The 23,275-nt window shown below is 38.0% G+C and overlaps 1 protein-coding gene across 2 annotated transcripts in view; it reads left to right on the forward strand.

Annotated features, from left to right (window-relative positions):
* The window catches only part of Wdr81 (WD repeat domain 81), a 369,840-nt gene that overhangs the window by 277,521 nt on the left and 69,044 nt on the right, over window positions 1–23,275 (forward strand). For both annotated transcript variants that reach the window (XM_090398673.1, XM_090398674.1), the window contains one exon: window positions 10,325–10,497. In XM_090398673.1, the coding sequence (XP_090254799.1) occupies window positions 10,325–10,497 (173 nt within the window). The remainder of the gene's footprint in view (window positions 1–10,324; window positions 10,498–23,275) is intronic.

Raw genomic sequence — 23,275 nt, forward strand, 5'->3', positions numbered from 1 at the left:
GAAATATAGGAAGTATTAAATTCTATTTTAATTCTTTTTGAGTGTTGTAAAAAATCCATTAAGCCTCCAAGATGATGTCCTCACAGCACTTAAGCCTCTACACATGTATTGTATACAGCTAATTTAGTGTTCCGACTAATTTCTCTCTTATTCCATTTGAATTTATTCAATTGATTTCCTACAATGCTAGCTTTGTTGATTCTGTTGTCTATTTCCATATTTAATTTACCATCTTAACTAAAAATCATACGTAAGTAGCTGAAATGTTTTACTTGTTCTGTAGGTTCTCCATTCACAATGCAGTTGATTTATCTTCATACCATATCTATTACAACAGTTATTCAATTTAGTCAGTGAATCTTGCAGACTTGTAGCAGATTTATTTTGAAGTATAACATCATCTGTATAAAGCAAAGAGCTGACATTAACATCTCAAATTTTGATATCAGGTTTGATACCACTTCATAATGTGATCCATATAGATAATGAATAACAGAGGGGATAATGTACACACTTGTCTGATTTAACATTACTTATCTTCCTATACTTCCTTCAGTTCTAACTGCTGACTTACAACTCAAATACAGACTAAGTATTGCTTGATATAATGTACCACCAACACTATACAACTGTAGCATTTTGAATAGCTTCTCTCTCTTGGCACCTTGTCATATGTCTTTTCCAGATCAACAAAAACTTAAATACTGATTTTTGTTAATATTCCTATGATTACTCACCTGTTTGTCGTAAAGCGAAAACCTGATTCAAAATTAAGTGGATATTGAATACCACATTATTTCTTAGTCGAATAAGAAACTCAATGATAGGAAATGTAATCTAAGAGTTTCTTATTCGGCTAAGAAATAATGTGATATTCAATATCCATTTAATTTTGAATAATTTTACTTCGCCAAAGGGAAGCCTGTTGGCTGTGATTTCAGTAAGTGAAAATCTGATCCTGACAGCCTCTATTTGGCCTGAACCCAGCTTATTTTTCACCAAGCTTCCCTTTCACAATCCTTAACAACCGTTTCTCAAGTATACTTGCATATATATTACCAGGAACATTCAGTAGGGAGGTACAGTTGTAATTTTCTCACATTCAGTTTTATTTCCCTTTTTTATATATGGATAGTATGAGAGCTGTACTCCAATCACCTGGAATTCATTCCTCTGTCCAGGTCTTCTGAACTATGCAGTGCAGCCACTGTAAGACTTGTATACCTCCATACTCGAGCATTTCTGGTTGAATATCATCTACTCCAGCTGCCTTTCCAGATTTCAGGCTTTTGATGCCTTTTTTATTTCAAGTATGGATATGTATTCCTGATTGCCTGCCTGGTCAGTGTTTTTTAGCACTGTGCTGTCACTCATTGTTTTGTTTAGCAATTTTTCAAAGTAATTACTCCATTCTTCAAGGATTTCTTTTCTTCCATTTTTCATGTCACCTTTATCATCTCAAATTCCTTTTACAGCAATCTTTCCTACATTTCTGAGCTTCTTCAACAACCTCCAGAATATCTTGCCATCTTGATATTTATTTTCTATGTTCTTACCAAAGTCTTCCTGTGACTTTTGTTTAGCTTTCTTACATTTGTCTCTGTATTCTCTAAGAGCACAAGCTGACTTATTTGCAGGAACTTTTGGTATGTTTTCTTCACAGTGTCCACCATAGAGTTCTGAATTTTCTGTCCTTGCAGACAACCTCACCACATGCCACACTGGCTGAATCAATGTTTTCTTCAGGGCTTACCACTGAATCTTCAAGATTTGGTTCCTGTTCTCAAACTCTTTCATTTTTTCTTCAATAATGTTTGCATATTTTAGTCTACAGTTCACATCTGAGAGCTGCTCAACTTTTATTCACTTTAAAACTTTCTTACATGTTATTCTTTTGAATATGAAATTAAATTTTATCCTGCTCAAGACTAAATAGTGATCACTTCCAATTTCAAATCCTCTGTACACTCTAGTGTCCTGCACCATAGAGAAAACATCATTATTAACAATAACATATGTTGAATTGAAAAATATAGTTTTATTTCCCTTTTTATATATGGGTAGTATGAAAGCTGTACTCCAATCACCTGAAATTCGTTCCTCTGTCCAGGTCTTCTGAACTATGCAGTGCAGCCACTGTAAGACTTTATTTCGTTTGTTATATATTATTTGAAATAATATAGTCAATGAGACTTTTAGCCTTTAAAGGAATGCGGAGAACTGACCAGGGCTTCTGACCTAATGTCCAATCCTCACCTTCTCGTGGTGCACCCTGTTGGGTATCTACTTTGATACTGAACGAACGAGGATGGGCTGGCAATTTGGGATTTAGCCGACCAAATTGTATTCTTATTGGTTAAACCAAAATAAAAAATGATGGTACAACATGACAAAATTTCATGCCGGCTGGGGCGTCGCCCGGTTAAACAAGGCCCCCGTTGTTTTCGCCAGGGAACCAGGGCGAACAGCGAAAAGTCAGCTACTGGAACAAATCTGAAAACAAACCCCAACTCAACATCACCAGAGTTAAAGATCGGTACTATCAACGTAAGAAGCCTGAATGGCAAAGAAATGGAGCTAGCTGAGGAATTAGATAAGTACCAGATCGACATAATAGGGGTGACTGAAACAAAAAAGACCAAAACTGGTGAGATCTTTCTGAGCAATAAATACAAAATGTTATATTCAGGCAATAACAATCAAGGAAAAGAAGGAGTAGCCATAGTATTCAACACAAAATACGAGGCTAATCTTCTTGAATGGCAGTCAGTCTCAAGTAGAGAAATGTGGGCAAATATGAGAATGGGGAACTGGACAATGAGACTTATTTGTGCCTATGGTCCCACAGAAGGCTCTACTAAGGTAGAAGTGGAGGAATTTTTTGAGGCTTTAGAAAAAGCAACTGACACAATGAAAAAGGAAAAGTTGGTCCTTGTTGGGGATCTAAATAGTAGAGTAGGAAATGATTGTGAGACATACAAAAATATTTTGGGAAAATTTGGAGAAAAGAGCAAAGCTAATAATAATGGCAAATATCTGTTGGATTTCTGCTCAGGACATGGACTGGTTATTACTAACACCATGTTCCAACATAAAAATGTGCACAAATTCACATGGAGAGAAGAGGCAAGGAATAAGAAAAGTCTAGTTGACTATGTTATTGTTGACAGTGATGTTTTCTCCCTGGTGCAGGGCACCAGAGTGTACAGAGGATTTGAAATTGGAAGTGATCACTATTTAGTCTTGAGCAGGATAAAATTGAATTTCATATTGAAAAGAATAACATGTAAGAAAGTTTTAAAGCGAATAAAAGTTGAGCAGCTCTCAGATGTAAACTGTAGACTAAAATACAGAAATATTATTGAAAAGAAAATGAAAGAGTTTGAGAACAGGAATGAAACCTTGGAGATTCAGTGGCAAACTCTGAAGGAAACATTGATTGATTCTGCCAGAGAGGCATGTGGTGAGGTTGTGTGCAAAGATAAAAAAATCAGAACTCCCTGGTGGACACAGGAAGTTAAAGAGGCAGTGAAGGAAAAGAAGAAAGCATATCAAAAGTTCCTGGCAAATAAGTCAGCTTTTACTCTTACAGAATACAGAGACAAATGTAAGAAAGCTAAACAGTGTGTAAAACTAGCTAAACAAAAGTCATGGGTGGACTTTGGCAAGAATATAGAAAATAAATATCAAGAAGGTGGCAAAATATTCTGGAGGTTGTTGAAGAAGCTTAGGAATGGAGGAAAGAGTGCTGTAAAAGGAATTAGAGATGATAAAGGTGAAATGAAAACAGGAAAAAAAGATATCCTTGAAGTATGGAGTAATTACTTTGAAAAACTGCTAAATGAAACAAGCAGTGATGACAGCACAGTGATAAAAAAACACTGACCAGGCATGCAGTCAGGAATACATATCCATACTTGAAGTAGAAAAAGCCATCAAAGGCTTGAAATGTGGAAAGGCAGCAGGAGTAGATGATATTCGACCAGAAATGCTGAAGTATGGTGGTATAAGAGTCTTACAGTGGCTGCACTGCATAGTTCAGAAAGCCTGGACAGAGGGACGAATTCCCGATGATTGGAGTAGAGCTCTCATAGTACCCATATATAAAAAGGGAAATAAAACTGAATGTGAGAATTACAGAGGTATTTCCCTACTGAGTGTTCCTGGCAAGATCTATGCAAGTATACTTGAGAAACGGTTGAGAAGAATTGTGGAAGAAAAGCTTGGTGAAGAACAAGCTGGATTCAGGCCAAATAGAGGTTGTCAGGATCAGATCTTCACTTTACGACAAATAGTCGAGAAAGCATGGGAATATAACAAAGATCTGTATTTAAGTTTTGTTGATTTGGAAAAGGCATATGACAAGGTGCCAAGAGAGAAGCTATTCAATACGCTGCAGTTATATGGTGTCAATGGGGCATTATATCAAGCAATACTTAGTCTTTATTTGAGTTGTGAGTCAGCAGTTAGAATTGAAGGAAGTACAGGAAGATGGTTTAATGTTAAATCTGGTGTGAGACAAGGATGTACATTATCCCCTCTGTTATTCATTATCTATATGGATCACATTATGAAGGAATGTGGTATTAAACCTGATATCAAAATTGGAGATGTTAATGTCAGCTCTTTGCTTTATGCGGATGATGTTATACTTCTAAATAAATCCGCTACAAGTCTGCAAGATTCTCTGACTAAATTGAATGGCTGTTGTAATAGATATGGTATGAAGGTCAGCAATAAAAAGACAAAGACAATGAAAATAGGCAGAATCATTGAAAATGTCAACTGTGTTGTGAATGGAGAACCTGTGGAACAAGTAAAACATTTCAGCTACTTAGGCACAATTTTTACTGAAGATGGTAAACTAAATATAGAAATAGACAACAGAATCAGCAAAGCTGGTATTGTGGGAAGTCAATTGAATAAATTCATATGGAATAAGAAAGAAATTAGTTGGAACACTAAATTAGCTGTATACAAGACTGTGTTCAAACCAATTTTAACTTATGGATCTGAGAGCTGGGTCAGAAGTAAAACACTTGACCAAAGACTAGAGACCGCAGATATGACAGTCCTGAGAAAGATTAGAGGCGTGAACAGATGGCATCAATGGCAATATCATATTAAAAATGAGGATATTAGGAAAGAACTTGACATTGTCAGCATCCAGGAATGCATTAGCAGAACTAATCTCAGATGGTATGGTCACTTAAATAGAATGGGAGAGGAAAGATTAGCAAAACAAGTGTTCTCTGCCAGTTTGGCAGGAAAACGACCCAGAGGAAGACCAAGATATAGGTGGATTGATACGGTACAAAGTGCCTTAGACGATAGAAATATAAGATCTGATAATGTTGGAGTCTTGACGAGTAACAGACTGATTTGGAGGAAAATTGTAGATAGGAAGTTAGTAATGATGTAATTTTTTCATGTAGTACTGTCATATCCTGTACACCCCTTGAGGGTACATGGCAGGAATTTGATGATGATGATGATGGTGTTCACAAGTGACTCTTGTAACCCATTCCAATTATTCACCACTCCTTCTTCTTCTGCAGCTTCTCCCACTTAAGTGGGGTCACTGTTCATAAATGAGTCTCCTCCGCACCTTCCTGTCTTGGGCTGTCACCACATCCAAGTTCTTCATCCTCAAGTCCTCTTCTTTGGCTTCCCATGCTTCCGCCTTCCGTGCACATCCATCTGCATGACCCTTCTTCCCACATATTCGTCCTCCCTCCTCATCACATGACCAAACCATCTCAACCTTGCCTCCTGTATTTTCGCTCCTAAGTTCGTAACTTTCACTGTTCCCCTGACATGGTCATTTCTTAGACGATCCTTTCTGGTCACACCGCCGCACATCCACCTAAGCATTCACATCTCTGCTACTTCCATCCTGCTGATGTTATTTTTCCTCAGGTCCACAGTTTCTATAGCATATGTCATAGCTGGCCTCACTACTGTCCTATACATTTTGCCTTTCAGATTGATCGGCACCCTCTTATCGCATAACACTCCAGCCAGCCATCTCCCTCCATTTCCTCCAACCTGCTTGTATCCTGCATCCCACTTCCTTCTCATCTCCTCCATTTTCTTCCACTGTTGAACCTAAGTATCTAAAGTCTCTCACCTTCCTGACATTTCCTTCCAGCTCCAGATCCCCTGTCTGCCGCCCACTGTGCAACACATATACTCTGTCTTACTTCTGCTCAGTCTCGTACCTCTCATCCAGTACTTTTCTCCATCTTTCCAGTTTAGTTCCCACTTCTTCTCTTGAATCTGCACACAGCAAGATGTCATCTGCATACCACATTGTCCAAGGTGCATCTTCTCTCACCTCCTCTGTTACCACCTCCATCACAATATTAAACAGAAACGGACTTAATGCTGACCCTTGATGCAAGCCAACTGTTACTTGAAAACTTTCTGTCTGTCCCAGACAGGTCCGAACACTTGTCTTCACATTTCTGTACATTTCCTGCAACAACCTGACATATTTCTCCGAAACCTTCTTCTCCCTCAGACACCTCCAGACTTCTTGCCTTGGCACTCTATCGTATGCTTTCTCCAGATCAATAAATGCCAGATGTAGCTCTCTTTGTTTCTCTCAATACTTTTCCATCATCTGCCGTAACCCAAAGATAGCATCTGTTGTTGATCTACCAGGCATGAAGCCAAATTGTTCCTTTCCAATCTCCACCTCCTTCCTCAATAAACCATCAGTAACCTTTTCTAGAATTTTCATTGTGTGGGACATCAACTTTATTCCTCTGTAATTTTTACAGTCTTGTGCATCCCTTTTACCCGTGTAGATGGGGACAAGAGTACTCTCCCTCCATTCCTCGGGTATATTTTCCTGTTAGCAAACTTTCATGAACAGGTCCCACAGCAGGTCAATTCCCTCTTCCCCCAGTGTCTTCCATGCCTCCACTGGAATTCTGTCGGGGCCCACCGATTTTCCATTCCTCATCCTCTTCATGGCCTCTGTCACTTCCACTCTACTGATGTTCTGCACCATCCCCTCAGAAGGCTGCCCATCTCCTCCATGAGTCCTTGCATTTTCCTCATTCAAAAGTCCCTCAAAGTATATTTTCCATCTGTTTCTTATGTCCACATCCCTCCATAATACTCTTCCTTCAGTGTCTTTGATATGCCTCACATGTAAGATGTCCTTTGCTGCTTTATTTCTACATTTCGCTAGTTGGTAAATTTTTCTCTGTCCTTCCTTTGTTTCTAATTGATCATACAGATCTTGATATGCCATGGCCTTCGCCTGTGCCACAACTCTCTTGGCTTCTTGCTTTCTCTCTCTCTGTACACCTCTCTGTCCTCTTCCACTCTTGACTCATCCCACTTCTGCTTTGCCTTTCTCTTAGCTGTCACTGCCACTTGTACATTATTATTCCACTACCAACCCTCCTTCTGCTCTCTAATCTTTCCAGATGTCTCACCAAGCACCACGATTGCACAGCTCAGGATTACTTTTGAATTATGTTTCCACCAATCTTGTACACTTTCCAGTCCATCCGAAATCCTCTCTAACACCCTCTCCCTAAAACGATTCCTCACACTCTCCTCTTTTAAGCGAAACCAATTAATTGTCTTCATCACATGGCATCCAGAGGTTCTTATCTTCAATCTTGTTTTAAAGTCTGCGCACCACTGTTGTTCTTCTCCCTTGTAGCCAAAATACTGAAATCTTTACAGAGATATAGAGCTGAAATTGCCCTATCGTGAACTACGTTGGCTTACGCTTAGATCCGCCGAAACTTTTATAATTTCTATATATTCAGCATGAAACTCTTTCTATATTCAGCTTTGAAATAATGTTGGATTCAATATCCACTTAATTTGTATAATTTTGCATCGCCAAAGAGAAGCCATTTTGGCTCTTTATTCAGTAATTGTTGGTGTAATTCATATGGTAAAAGAATAACTTCTGCATCACTACAACCTCAGTATTTACTGTGGGTCTACCTACTCACTGATGGGACCTCAACAAAGGTCGAAACCGGTCTGGGTACTGACCTCCCCTTCTCTATAATATATAGCGTCATACATGTCCGTAAGAAGATGTGTTTTACATTATGGAAAATACTGAGAATAGTGATCAGAATTTAGTCCACCTTTACTACGAGTTGCCCTATCATGAACTACGTTGGCTTAAGCTCAGATCTGCTGAAACTTTTATAGTTTCTATATATTCGGCATGAAACTCTTAGAATTTCTATATTCAGTTTTGAAATAATGTTGGATTCAATATCCACTTGATTTGTATAAGAAATGTTTACTCCCTAGCAGTGTTGTATAAACCCCTTAAATAACTTCAATGTTTATATCATTCCCTCTCTTTGCATATCAGCTAATTTTTTCAGTGCACAAACTCGCAACTGTCCTTATAGGCAATAGTGAGCTATAAGGGGCTCGCGCAAGCCCTTTGTTAATTTTATTTTCAAATTTGCGAGCCCCTGGTTCTTCTTGTTTAATAATCTTGTAAAACTAGATATTACCACCATGGAATGAATACATACTACTATAATTGCTACTTTAAATTCATATGGATTTTCTAACAACTATATTAAAAATCATTTCATTTCATTTTGATGGAGCTAGTATAATGTTAGGAAAAAAATCAGGTGTTGCAATCAAACTTCTACAAAAATTTCCCAACATTGTGATTTGGCATTGCACTCATCGTTTACACTTAGCATTAGACGATTCGATAAAAAACATTAAAGAAATAAATAATTTTGAAATATTTATGGATAAATTATATGCTTTTTATCATCAATCATCAAAAAAATCGACGAGAATTAAATAATTGCAAAATTCCTTGGTTTCGAAATTTTAAAGATCGGCTGTGTGTTTGGATCACGATGGGCAGCTTGCAGTTTACGAACGGCTCTTGCTTTGTGGAGAAATTACCCAGCTTTATGCAAGCATTTTGCATCAAATGATAAATATAAGGGCTTTTTTAAAACCGACTTCTCAATTTGGAATTTTTAAAAGATCTGACATTAATGATTGATATCCTACAGGAATTATCATATATATCTGTCAGAAGCTCTACAAAGTTGCAATATAAGTATTATAAGGGCTAAGTTAGTTTTTTTTTGCTCGATGATGCGAGCCCTTTGTTAAAATTTCCAAAGCTCACTACTACTTATAGGACAGATTGAGAGTTTCCACAAGCCATCTTAATCATTGCCTCTGGATCCTTTTCACTACTTCATCTCCAGGAAACTCAGGTGACTAGACCTGAGCACAGTAATCCATATGTGGACTTATCAAGGTGTTACAAAAAGGAATGATAATTAGAGAACCAAAATAAAGACTGCTTACTAACTAACAGAGAAACTCATCAGAAATGAAAATATATAGTCTTAATATAAGTAGAAATAGTCACCAGAGAACACGTATTCGTTATCATTTTCTGATATATACCCTTTGGGGATGAGAAGTGCATGATATTGAAATAGTGCTATATTAAGTTTATATTCAACAGTTTTTTTTCCAAATGAATCTGTTAAGTCTGTCATTCTTATTTTTATATGTGAGGTGGGGGGGGGGGGGTAAAAGTTCTGATAAACACCTAGAACAAAAATATTAAAGCAACTGATATAACCTGAACCAACTGATATAAATGATTCAGCAGCATCGTAACAAGTGTATAACACTTCGTGGGGAATATGTTGAATGTGTAAGTTACATGGTTCTACCTCAATTCCTTCATTGTTGATTATCGTAACTTTTCAGCACACCCTCATATAACTAACTTGAGTAATATTATAATAGGGTTAATCTTATCTGCTGTGTTTGTCATTGCTTGTTCTCTGACCAGTTTGCATGAGGAAATACTACCACCTTCACTTGAAACCAGTTGATTCATTTTTTGAAATGCTATTATGAATGTTCCATGCATCTTAGATGAAATTCAAAGCCAGGTCTTTCCAATCAAAGGATGTCCTATCTACTGTCGGTACTCATAGACTAGAGGAACTATTTGATAAATGATTCTTGCATACTGATCTTTTTCACATTAAGCACTTTACTAATGGATGTAGTTAACTTACTCGGACTATTCTTAATTGCTATTAATCATAGCAATTAAAGATAGTATGACTTAAGATTTAAAAATGAGATACGAAATTTTTTTGACACTCCTTTTTAAAAATTGCTATTGCTTGGTTTAAATCATTGCTCTGATCATCTGCTAAAATTCTATAAAGTAATGTATAAATTAGATATTATTGGCATTATGAAAGTTTTTCATTCTTGTGTTACTAAGGAATAGATCAAGGTAATTGAAATTTAATATCTGCAGCATTTATATGGAACAAACTTTGAAAAATGATGAGCTGATTCGACAGCTGTGTGTTATGCATGATGTTCGCTTAGCACAGCTGACCCCAGAAAAGCAGGAAAATCCTAGTGATGGGGCTGATAATTCTGTTGGTGGATCATTTATAAAAGCTCATTGCAGGGTACCATCAATGGGTATGTGCAACTTTTAACTAATATATTTTTAATGAATATACTTGGTAATGTTATTATAATGTTTCAGATCATTTAGTTTGTATTAACTTTAATTTGCAGTTAATTCTTACTGTATCAAGCATGTCAAATGTTGGACATTTTCAACCTATTCACTATAATTGTTTATTATAGTGAAGTTCTTTTAGAATAGTGTTGTTGTCTACAGGATTGCGGTTGGAACATTTTGGCTGTTTATTATGGCTAGTGAATTTGTTATAGTAATGTTTGCTGCCATCAGACTCAACTATATGATTGAATAATTAGTGTTGATAGATTGATGTTATGAATTTGTCATTCTGTTTAATTTGTATTAAGAAAAAAAAACAAATCGGTAACAAAACAGAAATGAAAATTAAAAATTTATTGCATGTTAATATTATGCTAATTACTAATGGAAGACTGATAAGTTTTTGAATGTAAAAGACCATACCCAGAGTCAGGAGTAAGATGGATGAATAGTATTATTAAGTAGGAGTTGCAGATAAAGAAAAGGTTGTGGAGGAAGTATAAAGGAAAAGGTGATCAGCATGCCACAATGAGCAATACAAGGTACAGGCAAGTAATGTTACCTGTATGGTAAAGGAAGGCCAAAACTGATTATGAGAGGAAGCTAGCTGATGAGTCCAAAAGAAATCCTAAGGAGTTCTTTCACTATGTGGCAAGTAAAAGGAGGAATAACTATGGAAGGATGACTTTAAAAAGTGTTGATGGTAGGGAAGTAACAGAAGCAAATCAAATAGTTGAGTTACTTAGTGATCATTTTGCAAAACTCGACCATCTTGGTTGAGATGTTGCAATGCCGAATGTGTTACTAACTGATGAGAGTCTAGAGATAGAAGAAATAGAGGTGCTTAGTATATTACAGAACCTTATTTCTAACACTGCCATAGGGTTATGTATGTCAGTCCATGTGTTATGAGAATGTGCAAGAAAATTAACACCTCCTCTGACCAAACTGTTTATTTTAAGCCTCAGTTCTGGTACAGTTCCAGTAGAGTGGAAAGAGGGAAAAATAATTCCACTGCATAAGGAAAGCTCCAAGACTAAAATAGCAAGTTATAGGCCAATCAGTATCAGGAGTGGTGGTTAAGGTTTTGGAGAAATTGGTAGAAATTAGAATTCAGGACTGGGAGGACAGAAAATGATACTTTATAAGAGGCAACATGGTTTTGTGCAGGGTAGATCTTGCCTTAGTAACTTACTTTCTATGATAAAAGTAACAGCGTTGGATAAAGGAAATGCTTACTCGGTAATACTGCTAGACTTTCCAAAGTCTAGCAGTATCACTGAGTTTGACAGGATTCCACTTGGAACTCTTCTATGTAAATTGGAGCAAATGGGAATTGGATCTGAAGCTAGTGATTTGGATTAGAGGATGGTTGATGGACAGATATCAAAGAGTGGTTTATGGAAGAGCTGAGTCAGGAGAAGGCAGGTGACTCGTGGTGTACCTCAGGACTCGGTACTTAGTCCTCTGTTGTTTAGTTTGTACATTAATGATACTGGAAATAATTTGACAAGAAATATCCATTTGTTTTTGATGATGCAAAATTGGGAAGAATGATAATCAATGAAGGTGATGTAGATATCTTGCAGGATGATGTAAATATGCTGGTGGTATATGGCAAAGGTAAATGGCTGTCAATTTAACATGGCTATGTGCAAGGTGATGCATTTTGGGATGATGAGATCACATGCTGTGTACTGTATTAATGGAACTGAAGTGCAAGAAGTTGACAAGGCAAGGGACTTGGGGGTTATTGTGGACAGAGAACTTAAGTTTAGAGAGCATATTGCAAAGATGATCAAAACTACACATTTTACATGGTTGTTGACAAATACACTGACAAGTAGGGATTGGGAAGTTATTGTTCCAATTTATAAGGTATTAATAATGCCACATCTGGACTGTTGCACACAGATCTGGTCACCTGGACTGCTTGGTGATGAAGAAATGGTGGAGAGGATCCAGACGTGAGTGACAAAGATTGTTGTAGATCTGCAGAATGTTTCCTATGAGTAACGATTGAAGCTCTGTAGGCTCCCAAAACCAGCTGATAGGCATAAGAGAAGAGATATGATAGAAGCATATAAATTATTTAAGGGATTTTTATAGGACTGAAAAAAAAAGTCATCAATATGACTTTGTTTTATACAGTGCAGGAAGGGAGAAAATGAGGGGTCATCCTTGGAAATTGTGTAAGAGTGTGGTTAACAAGGGTGTTGGGACTAGATTTTTTGCTTGGAAGGTGGTAAGTATGTGTGGAATGCATTGCCAGAGGTAGCTGAGTGCTTAGTCTGGGAGTTTAAGGACAAGTATGATAGGCATTGTGTGAATAATGGTTAGTGTTTCAATGTAGGGTCGGTCTCATGCAATGAGTCTTCTTATTCCATGGAGACACTGTTATAATAATGCTTGTTACTTGAAATGAAACATTTGCTCAAAGGCTGGAGTTCACAGATGTTAGATCTGAGAAAAATTAGGGGAACGCATCAGTGACAGAACCATCTTAAAAACAAGGATGGGGATATTAGGTAGGAACGTGACATTGTTAACATTCAGGAATGAATGAGCAGAAGTTAATCAATGGTCACCTAAACAAAATGGGAAAGGAAAGGGTAGCAAAACTTTTTGCTGGGGTAGTAGGAAAAAGATCCAGAGGAATTCCAAGATCTAGGTGGATCAATATGGTAAGCAGTGCCTTAAAAGACAGAAATATAAGATCCATTGGTATGGAAGTTCTGATAAAATATTAATTTGGAGGAAAATTGTTGGTAGTGAGTTTGATGTAAATTTTTCATGTAGTACTATCGTATTCTGTACCCCCCCCCCCCAGGATACATATCAGGAATTTGATATTTGTTACTTCAAAATGATGAAGCATTAAAAATCTGGAATCAAGATAATTTCAATGAATAACTGGAATTAAAACAACTTCAGAGTTGTTTGATTTTAAGTGTATATTGTGACCATACTTTCATAATACTGGCTTTGATGTTTGAGTTGGTAAATTTCCCATTTCGTAAATGAAGGGTTGTACTCCTACCGTTGTAACTTGTTACAATGCTGCTGGAACTACAACCTGTGTGTAGATGATTTTCATTACACAGTGTGACACCATCACCTTGAAAATAATTTGAAATAGTGTAAGCAGCAGAAACTGAATGCCTGTCTGTGTGAAAGAGAGCAGAGGGAATTGATGAAAGATGAGTTTTTAATCAACCTGATTTGTTCATATCTTTTGCTTCAAGTCATGCTTTGAGGGATTTTCTGTGGATGGGGAATATGTTGATAGTTTGTCCAGTGTATATATATGCTGTGTATAGATTGTTGAACAATTTTTTAAATTTTAATCTTTACTAAGTACATTATAGTACTCGCTTTCAGGAAGAAATAAAAATAACTAAACTAATATTACATTTGACTGGGTTTAGCAACTAGCAAGGCAACAGTATTGGTAATATGAAATGTTTGAAACAGACCAATGTTTTGCATGCACATGATTCACATTGGTGGATGTCTTTAATTAAAGTGATTTAATCAGAATCTTTTGAGATTGCTTGTGCCCCCTTCTTGAGGGGAGACTACCAAACTTAATTTCTTTTACACAAAAACAAGGAAATAAGTAAATATTTATTTAAATTTTGAATATAATATATTTAAAGCCATATATTTCAGCCATATGATAATAGATTTCCTCGGTTATACCTCTCTGTTATTTTATGCATAACATCATGCAGCTCTGTTTCAAATCAGTCCTTGTAATTAACTAATATTGCCACTGATGATGGCCTGTAATATTCAGGCTGAAATACAGGGTGATCAAAATTAAAGTATTCCTATTTTAAAGCCTTTTGAGGATGCCATCCAGTGATCCAAATTCTGCAATATTTTGTAGGAATACGTTGTGCATTATACGGAAGCAACATCTAAGGGGGGAGGGGAATTGTTCCAAAATTCATCACCATGCACATTATGCACATTATTTCAGCACCAAATGGATGAAATTTGCATATCACTCAACTTGGCAGGTGCCAGGAGAATTTAAAAAGATTGACACAGGATTTTTTCCCCTTCATTTTGATTTTTAATACCATCCACAGCGATGGCACTAACCTTGCCTCAATGTCAGTGAGGTCCACTATCTCTATGTGCTCTGTGATGAATGATTAGTCATTTTGAAGAAACAGGATTGTTGGGAGTTAAATTTGGCAGAGATTGCAAACCAATCTGTTCACAAGTGAATGAAGTTGCTACTGCCATTATGGAGCAGGCCATGAATAACAGCACTGGTTCTTGCACTGCACATGCTATATCAAGATATATGGATGCCTTTACACAACTGCCTGGCATATCCTATGGAAGATTCTGCATTTCTACCCATTCAAGATACTTCTGACATAGGAGTTGCTCCTGCAGGACTTTGAAAGTTGACTGATATCTGCTTAACATTTCTTGCTCAATTGGAGTTGGATGCAGCATGGCTGTGGATGAATTTGTGTGGAGATGAGGTCCTTACTAGGAAACACAGTCTATCAAGACTCATTGCGGGAGGTCCCTTCTATGAAACACAAAGTCTATCGTACCGCTCCTTAAACTCATTGATTGTTCTCGCTCTCACCACTCTATCAGGCAATGCATTCCTTGGTTCAACCACCCTCCATGCAAAGAAGCCACTCCTCACCCTCTTGCACAGTTTCCTTCCGTAACTTCCAGAGATGGCCCCTTGTTATGACTCCTTCCTGCTGTTCAACCAAGCAAAAGAACTCCCCAGTGTCAACCCTGTAACCACCTCTCAACAGTTTAAAAGTCTCAATCATATCACCTCTCCTTCTTCTATTCACCAAACTCTGCAGTCCACATTCCCTAGAGCGAATTGGCAACCAGACTATCTTCTCGATCTCCTGGTTACAGCACACATGAACTCAAATACACGAATTTGCTCTCTTAAGGGCAAGGTAACTAGGAATATTGGACCTGTAGTTCGAATTTGCCAAATTAACATTGAGGGTATATGTAGAGCAAAATGCGAATACCTCTCAAAGATTTTATATGACAACAATGTCGGCGTTGTTCTTATTCAAGAGACTCACTGTAAGGATGAGGATCAGCTCCACCGCAGGGGCAGAATTCCTGGTTACATTATCATTGGAGCTACTTACCATCATGCACATGGCCTTGCCACCTATGTACGTAGTACCCTAGAAGATTCCCACCTTGTTACAACCAGCATTGTTGGCAGCGTGCATCTGATAACTATGATAGGGAACATAACCATTACCAACGTGTATAAACCCCCTGCCCTCTTGTGGCCTCCACAAGTTCTACCAGTGCACAACCACCCTGCGATGCATATAGACGACTTTAACAGCCACCACACTCTATGGAAATATGCTTCAACAATGAATGCAGAGAGACTTTGAATGAATGAGCAGAAATTCACAACATGCACCTAATTTTTGATGCAAAAGATAGATCTTCCTTCAGGTCAGCAGCTTGGAACAGGGAGTACAACCCCGACCTCTGCTTCATCACTCGAGACAACAGTGGACAACTGTTACCTACATCGAGAAGAGTTCTCTCCAACTTTCCCCAAAGCCAACATAGACCAATTATATTAGAGGTAGGTCTGCAGCCCTTGTCAGATCCATCCAACGTCCTCGTTAGAACTTCCAGAAAGCCGACTGGGATACATTTGCTTGCCTGTCTTGACAAATATGTCCGTTGGATCCCTCCAGCAAGCAGTAATTACAAGAGATTCATGGGAGCTGTCTTAGCTGTAGGTAAGAAGACCATACTAAGAGGCTTTCGGAAGGAGTATATCCCTGGATGGAATGATGATAATAATAAACTGTATCAAGAATATCTAGAGTGTGGTGATCCTGACATTGCAGATGAACTCATTCACAGCCCTGACACCAACCGACAGAAGAAATGGACTGAAACAATAGAAAGACTCGATTTTTGGCACTCCAGTAGAAAAGCATGGAGCCTTCTAAGAAAACTAGGTAGTGGCACCTTGACTGTCCGGAAACAATCTGCTATTTCTCCTAACCAATATGCATCACATATTGTACACGTCAAGATATACCACCAAGGACAAACAACACACTCTTCAAATAAAAAGAGAACTTACATATTTGAAAAATAACAGACCATCAGACCCTCTATATTCACGGCCCTTTACTCTTGAAGATATTATACCCCAAGGTACGCGAATTTGACTTACGTGCTTTTTGTTGGTCCCACCTACCGTGTAACTTCGGGGTTTTACTGTATATGCTTTTCTCTCATCTACTGCTCTTGTAACTTTATTATAAAAGGCATATTACTAAAACAAGAGTGCCCCTTAACGAATCTATGTTGACTCTCACAGATAACGTTACCCTCATCTGCCCAAAGCTGTATATGGTCCCTCACTAATTTCTCCAAGATCTTAACAACTACTGATGGCACACAAACTGGCCTATAATTAGACACTTCCAGTCTTCTACCACCCTTATGCAATGGCACTATCTTACCTTCCTTCCATTCCCTGGGCACCTTTTCTGTAGCCAGACTTTCATTGAAAAGCCAGGTCAAAGGAGCTGTCAATTCTTTAGCACATTCTCTCGAAACTCGTGGTGGAATACCATCCAGTCACACAGCTTGACTGACATCTAGAGTACTCAGTATTTGGAACACACTTTCCTCCTGTACCTCTAAACCTCGAACCTGCCCTATCCATCTGGTATTAAAATTTACGTCTCTGGGATGAAATATTCCTATAAAGTGTTCATTGAACAATTCCACTATGTCCTCTGCATCAGTCACGCTATTCCCATTTTTATCCCACAATGTCATTCTTCCACAGTCATTTCTCCTCCTACTTCCACATAGCTAAAAAATTCCATAGGATTTTCTTTGGATCTTAGGGCCAATCTCTTCTCATATTCCAGTTTCGCCTTCTTTACCATACTAGTCACTCTCTTGGCCTGTGTCTTATATTCTTCATGCATCTTCTCTTCACCTGTCTCCTTATATCTCTTCCGTAGCCTCTTCTTCACATGTAGCTCCTGTTTAATATTGTTTGTCATCCACTTTACTCCAAATTGTGTCCTCTTCTTCACTTGTGGAATACAGCTTACTATTGCTGCTAACAAATATTTCTTCAATTTCCCAAGCACTAATGATATCCCGGCCTTCCAATTCCTCCCTCCATGAAACTTCCCCAAGTTGATGTCTAAGACTATTATAATCGCCTGCCTTATAATTCCACATACGTTCCCATCTCTTTGATACTCCTGCATGTCTATTCATCTTCCAACTCAAAACCACATGGTTACTCTCTCCAACTGGTAGGAGAGATGTCATCTCAGTTATTATCAATTCTTCTGATGCTATGACCAAAATTCAAAACTCTTGAACCTCTTGTTCCCTCTATAATGTTGCCTAAGACATTTGTCCCTCAAGAATTCTAGAAATTCCATTCCCTTATTACTACATGCATCTTCCTCTCCCCAATTTATACTGCTGTAGTTTAGATCTCCCATAACAATCATTCTTCTTGCACTTGCCAAGCTCAGCTGTCTAAACATCTCCTGGTCCCAACCCTCTGTGCTTCTTGGTTTGTAGCAACACCCCACTAAATATCCTGTCTTGCCCACCTCTACCTCACACCATATGCTTTCAAAATCATTAGTGTCACTGCCTTCCAAAGCCTCCACTCTTAGAGGACATAATTGTCACTTTTCATAAGCAGTATTCCACCACCACACTTTCCCTTCCTATCCTGCCGAAAAATGCTATACCTTGCTACCTCTATTCCTGTTATTATATCCTCTTTTGTCAACCATGTCTTTGTGATCCCAATAATCTTTGGCCAGGCTGATACTATCAATGCCACCCATTCCTCTCCGTTATTCTGGATACTCCCGGCATTAGTATAAAGCATAAAAATGCGACTGTTTCTATATCCAACGTTATCCTCTCTAGACTTCACTAGGCTCAGCGTTACCTAATGTCGTCCCTCTTTGCCCAAGTGCCCATTCCCACAAGAGGCCACCCCTGCTACCATCCACCCTGGGCATTCTTGTTTCTCTGCATTAACACACTGACTCGTTCAGAACAGCAATCTCTCCAGATGCCTATGTCCTTCCTCATTCAAATGCAAGCGGTCTTTCGCATACAATTCCTTTCTGTCCTCAAATGCCCTCCAAGCATCCACATATTCCAATTGTTAGATCTGAAATAGGCGACTTCAAGTTTTACATGACGTCACCATTCCATAATCTAACAATTAACAAAAATATATGCATACTTATCTTTTAGCGCAGTATAACTGTTTTTTTTTAACAATATCTTGTAGGATAAACTGTGAATATTGTGAATTTTAAATAAATGTATCTATATGTCTAGCATGAATGTAAGTCCGCAAAAGGGGCAAATAAGAGAGGAATTATTAGTGAAATATTGTAAATGAAAGAATGCGTATTATTCAGCAACAAAGGGCAAAGATCGCCTTAATACTCTAAGAGCAGTGTAAGCACCAATGGGCATCACATCTAAGAAGACATCATGACGTATGCATTCCCGGAAACAAGAAGTCCCATATGTTGATCGGTGAAGTCACCCAGCCGGAGACCAATGGGTGAGACAATATGAGCGATTCAGATTTGGAAAGGTGGCGCTCTAGGAGAGCGAATAAAACCCGCGACACAGAAGCAAATGACCCCCATTTTTTCTTGTTCCTGCATTTCTCTTCGTGTGTGCTCCAAGAGTTCTTCGCAGTTCAGCTCTCATTTTTGAGGGCTGACTTACGATAGGATCCGGCATGACACACCGTAGTAGATTTCGGCAAGATTAACTGCAGGCCGCGATGAGAAGACCCTCGACGTAAAACCTTAGCAGAGGGATAGTGCCTAGCCCAGGCGAGCACGTGTAACCCACGTGGCGATAAAATCGAGATGACCAGAATCAAAATAAAGACGGAAGGACGGAAGAAAACCGATAAAGAATAGATAAGTACTCTCACTTGTTCTAGCCCTTTTGAGAATTGACTAACAGTGTTAAGAGAATGCAACTTAAGATTTGTAATGAAAGAAAGAGTGAAGAACTAAGATCTATGTAAATGACCATGCTTTTGAAATGAACTTTAAGAACTTTCAGTTTGATAGAGATTAGATTGTAATTAATCCGGGAGAAGTTATAAGATGTGTTAAATTGCCTTATTGTCCAACGGAGCCATAATTATGAACGTATTATATGTTGAGTTAATGAATTTGTTAATACTTTGAAGTCGATGCATAATTGTTTTTAAGAGTGAATGAATGGTAGAAATTTAACATTAGATTTGATAACCAATTTTAACTTGTATGGCATTAATTAATGAGTTTAATAAATGTCTTGATTTATTACTTACATGTGTTTCTGATCATGATGACTGACTCTGACCCTTCATAAAACTTCGAACCTGTGAGTGTGTGTGTCTGTGTGCGTGGGAATACCCCAATTAAAAGTAGTAGGGCACGACTGCAAATAAGATGAAAAAATAGCCAGAGAATCCAAGTTTCTAAAAATTTAATTTACATTGTTAGTGGCACCTGATATTCTATGATTATCCTAAAGGCCGAGTTTATCTCTAACCTTAAGGCCCAGGCTGGCGCAGATAAAAATAAATTTGCCTGAGTGACCAGGATAACTCATAGAATTCAGGGAACGGGTAACTTCTGGTGGCCCTTAAGAGTTGAATTATGTAAGAAAAGGTATAAGAGAAGCGAGACTTAACGTTAAATTTAATATTGAGGAAGATCATGTGACAATGCCGCAACCTACTTAACAAAGAAGTACATGCGAAAGAATTTGATATAGCAGCTGAAGTAGGAAAAGATAGTTAAATATATTGCCCCGATATATCAAAGATATACGGACACAACACAATCCTCTCTTCGGACATATTCTAGCTGTTATGTTATTCAATATTTCTGCTCAGCTCGTCACAATCATACCTAGGCAACCCGCACACTATCTTTCCTCTCTGCGTCTTCTTTCGTACAACCTCAAGCAAGAATCTCATATCTCTCGCTGCCCAATTTACATTACCTCTCAAGTCATTTGTTCCTACCATCACAATCATCTCATCCACCCTTTCACCCCTCTTAATTGCCATAGTCACACTTTCTATCATTCCTCCAGGCAAACGCTCCTTGCGCATCCTATCTTGCACACCATGGATCATTGAGTCCCCATACATTACACCTCTTACCACCCTGTTCTTCGATTGCTCACATGCATCCATCACTCTCTCCTCTAACACTTTCTTTCTGTGTTCCCCTATTTACCTACCCTCCTGTCATCCCTCTATCCCTGGTTCTAGTGCTCCCTCACATTCTTCTCATTCCCTCTCTCCCACTGTTTCCATTCTCTCCTCTTCTTATCATTCCCATAACACTCTCTCATTCTCTATCTTCTACTGTTCCTATTCTCTCCTTTTCTACCATTCCCCTGATTCGCCTTTCATTCGCCTAATATCATCTTTCACACTTCTCATCTCATTCCCTAGACATTCCACCCGCTCTTTCAGGTCATCTATATCTCTCTGCAAGTCAGCCATCTTATTTGCCATTTGTCCTCCCAATTGAGAGCATCTCCGAAAATTTCACAATCTTTCCACCTTTCCCTACTCCCCACTCTCATTATTTTATTCATATTTCTCTCGCTATTCTCGCCCTCTGTCATACCACTCATCTCTCTCTCTCTACGTGGAGAATCTCCCGCCTCTGACTCAATGAGGTCAGTTATAGTCATCTCTAACTCACCAAGTTCTTCCCATTGCCTGCATTTTACGCATATACGTATATCCCCTTCTCTCACCCACCACATATACAACCGCTGGGACACATGCATTCCACAATTCCAGCATGCTACAAAATGTCATTGTATCTTCATCTTCTCTTCCACCGTTAAGCATCCGATTCTGACCCAGTCTTCTCTGTAACTGAAAACATTTTCTGAATGAATGAAATATGAAGTATGGTATTTGTAAGTACGTGTGAAAATATATTAATTCTGACATTGGGGAGGGGTAAGTGCTTGACATGCTGTTATTTCATAGCCTGTAATTTTTTGAATATTTCCTTTTAGTTGCTCTTATTGGCTGCAAAAATTGAAGCATTCTTTGAAAAGATCCTGTCTGTAGTATTCTAGGATACTGTAAGGAAGTTGCTAATTCCAAATTAGGAGAGTAAGCCTGAAGTTTGTTCATTAATTCCAGATAATTGAAACCTGGTAGCACTTATGTTTCTTGAGGAGGGCAGCTTCTTTTCTCTGTAGATTTCAGATGCTCACTTGGAATTAAATTTATGGTTTAATCTTAAGAACCAAGAGATCATGCCATTATTAAAAACAGGAATATAAAGTAGTGGTATTGCTCCCTTACATACAGTCTGTCATTTACAAGATCTCAAAAAAAGATATTGCATCAACAAGGAATGATAAAGCCTTTCTTGGTAATACAATATTTCAAGTCTCCTTTGCTCTCCAACGCCTTCTTGTTCACCACTCATAAAACTAGGTGTATACGAGATGATTTATTCATATGAAATTTGCTAAGTGGGACAAACAGGGCAGTGAAAAGATGTATTTCAGAATACATGTAGGATGTGGAGAAAAAAAAGTAAGCATGAATGTGGAGACTAGTAGCACCTATAGTGACAACAAATCACCACGTACTGTGGCAGCTTATAGAAATGGCCTACTCTGATTATGATTTCTTGATCACAACATACTGGTATTTTATCAGGCACAAAGTTTTATCTTAGTGGCAGTCATCTTGGAATAGAGAAATTAATCCTGAAATTAAATTGTGGAGGGCTAGTCTACACAGGGACTGAAAAAAAGAAGTATTTTTTGCATGGCTCTACATAGGTCATAGTCATCTTACACACTCCTTCCTATTGAGAGGTGACAACATGCTTGTGTGTGTGTGTGTGTGATGCTGAACTATCCATTATTCATATTTTAATCGATTGCCCTTGTTATGCTAATGAAAGCAGTTATTATTTTAGTCACTTTCGTAATCTGTCTAAATGCTACACTCAGACAGATTTTCTTACTCATTGTGTGTCAATCCAGTTTTTAAATTTTTACAGTATTAGTTATTAGTTTAATTTATTGTATATGTACTTTTAAAAACCTATTAATGTTTTATGAATTTTAATATGCCAGCCTGGCTGGCCGAGTGGTTAGCATATCCGCTCTCCTGCCGAAAGGCTGTGGGTTTGAATCCTGCTGTGGGCATGGATGTTTGTGATTGTCTGTGGAAATACTAGTGGTGGTGATCGGCAGTAGATAACAGGTGCCCTCCCTCGATGAGTCTATGGACTCCCTAGAGGTGTCAAATAATAATAATAATACTTTTTTATATTTCTTTTGACATCTGTTTTATACACCTTTTATATCTATTTATTACAATGACAACATTTTATACTGTTTTACTTATTGTATGTGTATGTCTAAGAACTGTTTCATTTGTTTTTATATGCAGATTTTAGACCTATATATGCCACTTATTTATTACACGTATTTTGGCATAGCATGACCATAGATGTTCTTGCACCATTAAAAAAAAAAATAATTTTCATACCAGTATTAGAGTATCTCCTCCCCTCCAGATCTCTCTCTACTTTCATTATCTTGTTCCTTCTGTCACTTCTCTCATTGGTGTCAAGTCATGTTTATAGCTTATCTGATAATAGCACA

Source organism: Typopeltis vanoorti, chromosome 10 (assembly GCF_054136105.1).
Source record: "Typopeltis vanoorti isolate ZY-2024b chromosome 10, IOZ_Tvanoo_1.0, whole genome shotgun sequence".
Lineage (NCBI taxonomy): Eukaryota > Metazoa > Arthropoda > Arachnida > Uropygi > Thelyphonidae > Typopeltis > Typopeltis vanoorti.